This window comes from Plectropomus leopardus, unplaced genomic scaffold, assembly GCF_008729295.1.
Source record: "Plectropomus leopardus isolate mb unplaced genomic scaffold, YSFRI_Pleo_2.0 unplaced_scaffold16869, whole genome shotgun sequence".
Lineage (NCBI taxonomy): Eukaryota > Metazoa > Chordata > Actinopteri > Perciformes > Serranidae > Plectropomus > Plectropomus leopardus.
In genome coordinates this window covers 1-3,476 of record NW_024618131.1, presented here as the reverse complement: position 1 = coordinate 3,476, position 3,476 = coordinate 1, and the positions used below count along the sequence as shown (strand labels likewise).

Here is a 3,476-nt window from a genome sequence, read left to right as displayed (position 1 = left end):
TATGTACAAAATAATGTCATTTAAAATTGTTTGCCCCTCTCCCAAGCCAAAAGTGCCTAAATAAATATCTGACATAAATAAACAAAACAACCAAAACGTTATCACATGTCAGTGCATATTAAAGCCACACTAACTCGTCAGCTACAGAAAATAAATTCATCCTCACGTTACATAAATGTCATTTAATTTAATACACAAAACACATTTCCATATTTTTTTCTATTTACTAATTTTTTCTAATTTTACAAGTTCAATTACTATTCCAGGCCTGGAAAATGTGACTGTAAAATTTAACTACTTTTCCAGGTGTTCCATGACCGTAGGAACCCTGTAAAAAGTCTCCTTTTGGAAAATGACTAGATGAAAGGTGAGATTCTCTGTCTAGCTGCATTTTTTTTACCACATCATAAATAAACAGATGTTCACTGGTGTATACATCTCAAACTGGTATATCGCTGAAACCCTACAGGCGTTACGAGTGGTAAATGTATCAGCCGTCGGCCCCTGCAGGGAGGCGGACGGTTCACACACAGTGTCAGACCTGGTTGTCGATCTTGAGCTCCACCAGCGTGGCGTTGCTGGCCATCGCTTTGATGATCGCCATCATGCCGTCTGAAGTGATGAAGTTGGACTCAACATTAAGACTCTGCAAGCTGGTGTTTTCCTGCAGCATCTCAGCACACGCCTGGTGCGCGCGCACACACACACACACACACATATACACATTACATACATTAATACATAAGTGCTTTTTTCTCAAACGTTGCATATTGATACACAACAAGTTAACATTTTTTATTTTAGGTTTTTGGGCTCAAAACCCAACATTAATTCAATATGAAATGAAATTGTTAACAGTACTTAAATACTTGCAATCCTGTACAACTAACATGTATAAACTGCAAAGATGCAGAAAAGCACCTAAATCTATGTACTGTATGTATGTATGTAAACAGTAAACAGTTTGTATTTACATTACTTCTGAACGATATCAGTGGCTCTAAAAAATCCTTGTAATTTCATATCATACTCACGTAAGCCACAGGGTCGTTGCTACGTGTCGCAGCGATACTCAGAAACTCCACGTGAGAGTTTCCCTTCATCGCCTCAAAGATCTCTTTCAGAGTTGGGATGGGAATGTCCTGCAGCACAGAGTCACAGCTTTACATTTATTTCGAAAAAAGTTAAATCATCTTATGCAGCGCAATGTTTTCATAGTAAAAAATAAATAAATAAAATTAATCTAAAAACCAAAACATATTTTAAAATAATAGAAATATAAACAAACCACCAAACTCAAAATAACTAAAAAAAATAACTGTTCATCAACAGTTAGCAATATTTTTTCTGTCAATTTGCTAATTGATTCACCAGTTTTTCAATTAGTTGTTGTAGTTGTACTTATATAAGCTGTTTGCATGAAAAGACAATACTAAAGTAAAGTACCTCAAATTTGCACTTGAGTTTAGTGCTTTTGTTCCACCAATGAAACCAAAAAATAAATCAAACAAAACAATTTTAAACAATAAAAACTAAACTGAAACAAACAAATGCACTGGAAAATTACTAAAAACGAATGAAAATGTAAAACTGAGATAAGTCTGGTGTAGTGTTGTTATTGTGGATGACCATGTTTAAAGTGAACTTGTACAGTTCATTTCGTGCAAAGGCTGATGTTTGCATTTTTAATGAATTTAATCAGCACACTTCAGGTTTATCCTTTGCAGAAACATGTGTAACATCTCAGTTTGTTCGCGTCGAGCTGACCTTGATGTTGTTGAGGTTGACCTCCGTCAGGCTGCTGTCGTTGTTGTGGATCCTCTCCAGAGTTTCTTCCACGTTGGTGGAATTCGGCGGTTCGTCTGGGAAAATCTTAAATGGATCTGGTTTCACTACACCTGCAGGAGACACCACAATACAGCTTAGACTGCAGACCAGCGCCACAACCGATTCACTCAGAAAGATTAAATGCTGATAATAAACACAGGAAACTTTTAGAAAACATCCTCTTTGAATCAGCAGCCAACATTTAAATGACACATAAATCACGTTAAATATGAGAAAAACATCAACATGTTGTAGCCTTCTTCATGCCTTTGACTTTTTAGTTTTTCTCTTTGTGAAGTTTATACAAAAAAACTTAAAATCACTTCCCCTTCAGTTTATTCAGGACACAGAATGAGTACCATTTAACCCCTTTAACCCTTTAAAACCTGGAGCAGCATCACTTTTCTTGTGTTGCTTTTAAATGCCTTTCACAAGTGTTAAAACATTTGTACGTTGAGCAAAGTAGTTTTTGAATGTATAGCTGTAAATCTAGGTTTCAAAGGGTTAAAGTGTTTGTTACTAGAGTCAATATAAACAATGTTTTTTGGTAAATAAATTTATCAACTTCTTAAATGCATCAAAATTTGATTTTGTTTAAACACGAATACTCTTTGAACAATCTTTGCCAAAATATAATAATAATGAATAAATATCATATCATAATTAAAAAAAGGAAACATCTGATCAAGAAACAACGTGAATGAGATGAAAAATCAGAGCGGCTTTTTACTTTTCAACTTATCCTCGAATGACTTTCACTGTTAGTTTCTGAAATATCTTTACCAATAACAAAGTTGTAAACGAAATGGTGTGGTACGTACTGTTGATGCCCTCCGTGTTGGCGATGGTTCCCGTGGTGCCCAGAGCATCGTAGTACTGCTTGTTGCTCATCAGTGTGTACATGCCAAGGATAGCTGCAAACACAGGAAGACAATCACTGTGAATACAAGACAAAAATATCTGATATCTGATCCTCCGGCTCGTCCTGGACTGAGCTCTCATCGTGTTTGTTGTTACGGCCTCAAATGTTGCTCCTGCACCGAAAACCCCCGGACAAGTTCATGTGCACAGCTGCATCTGCAAAACTAATGATCCAGGATCAATGAATCTATAAAAGTAAAAAAATGTTCCAGGGTTCCCATGGTCATGGAAAACCTGGAAAAATCATGAAATTTCACAATCATATTTTCTAGGCCTGGGAAAGCCATGGAATTATAAAAATCATTGAAAATTTGGGAAAAATTAATTATACTGCACAAATTAAATTAATGTTACAGAAGGACTGTCTGACCCCTGTCTCTGAGATTTTTCTCTGCTTTAAAAAAATTGGTAATTTTTAAGAAAGCCTGAAAAGGGGGCGTGTCTTTTTTTATTTTAATTTTTGGTGATTTTTAAGGAAAATTTTTTTCTGTTTGTTTTAGAAAAACATGTTTGGAAGGCATGTTTTCTTCAAAAAAAAAAAATTAATTTAATTTTATTTTTGGCAACCTTTTCTTTTCTTTAAAATGTTTTGGCAAATTTTTTTGAAAACTTTTTTTTTTTTTTTTGTTACATTTTTGAAAATTATGTTTTCTTTAAAAATCACCAAAATGAGATAATCTATCATAACCAGAAACAGTAAAATCAGAAATTATTGTTGAATTTTCAAA

General features: G+C 34.5%; 1 protein-coding gene across 1 annotated transcript; it reads right to left on the bottom strand.

Moving 5' to 3' along the window:
- Nucleotides 1-520: 520 nt before the first annotated feature.
- LOC121964714 (tropomodulin-4-like) lies at nucleotides 521-2,829 on the bottom strand. Its single transcript, XM_042514912.1, has 4 exons — nucleotides 2,649-2,829; nucleotides 1,768-1,898; nucleotides 1,035-1,142; nucleotides 521-685 (listed from the first exon to the last, which is right to left on the bottom strand). Exons 1-4 carry the CDS (start codon nucleotides 2,827-2,829, stop codon nucleotides 536-538), a joined length of 570 nt encoding a protein of 189 aa, XP_042370846.1. The 3' UTR covers nucleotides 521-535.
- Between the last annotated feature and the right edge of the window lie 647 nt (nucleotides 2,830-3,476).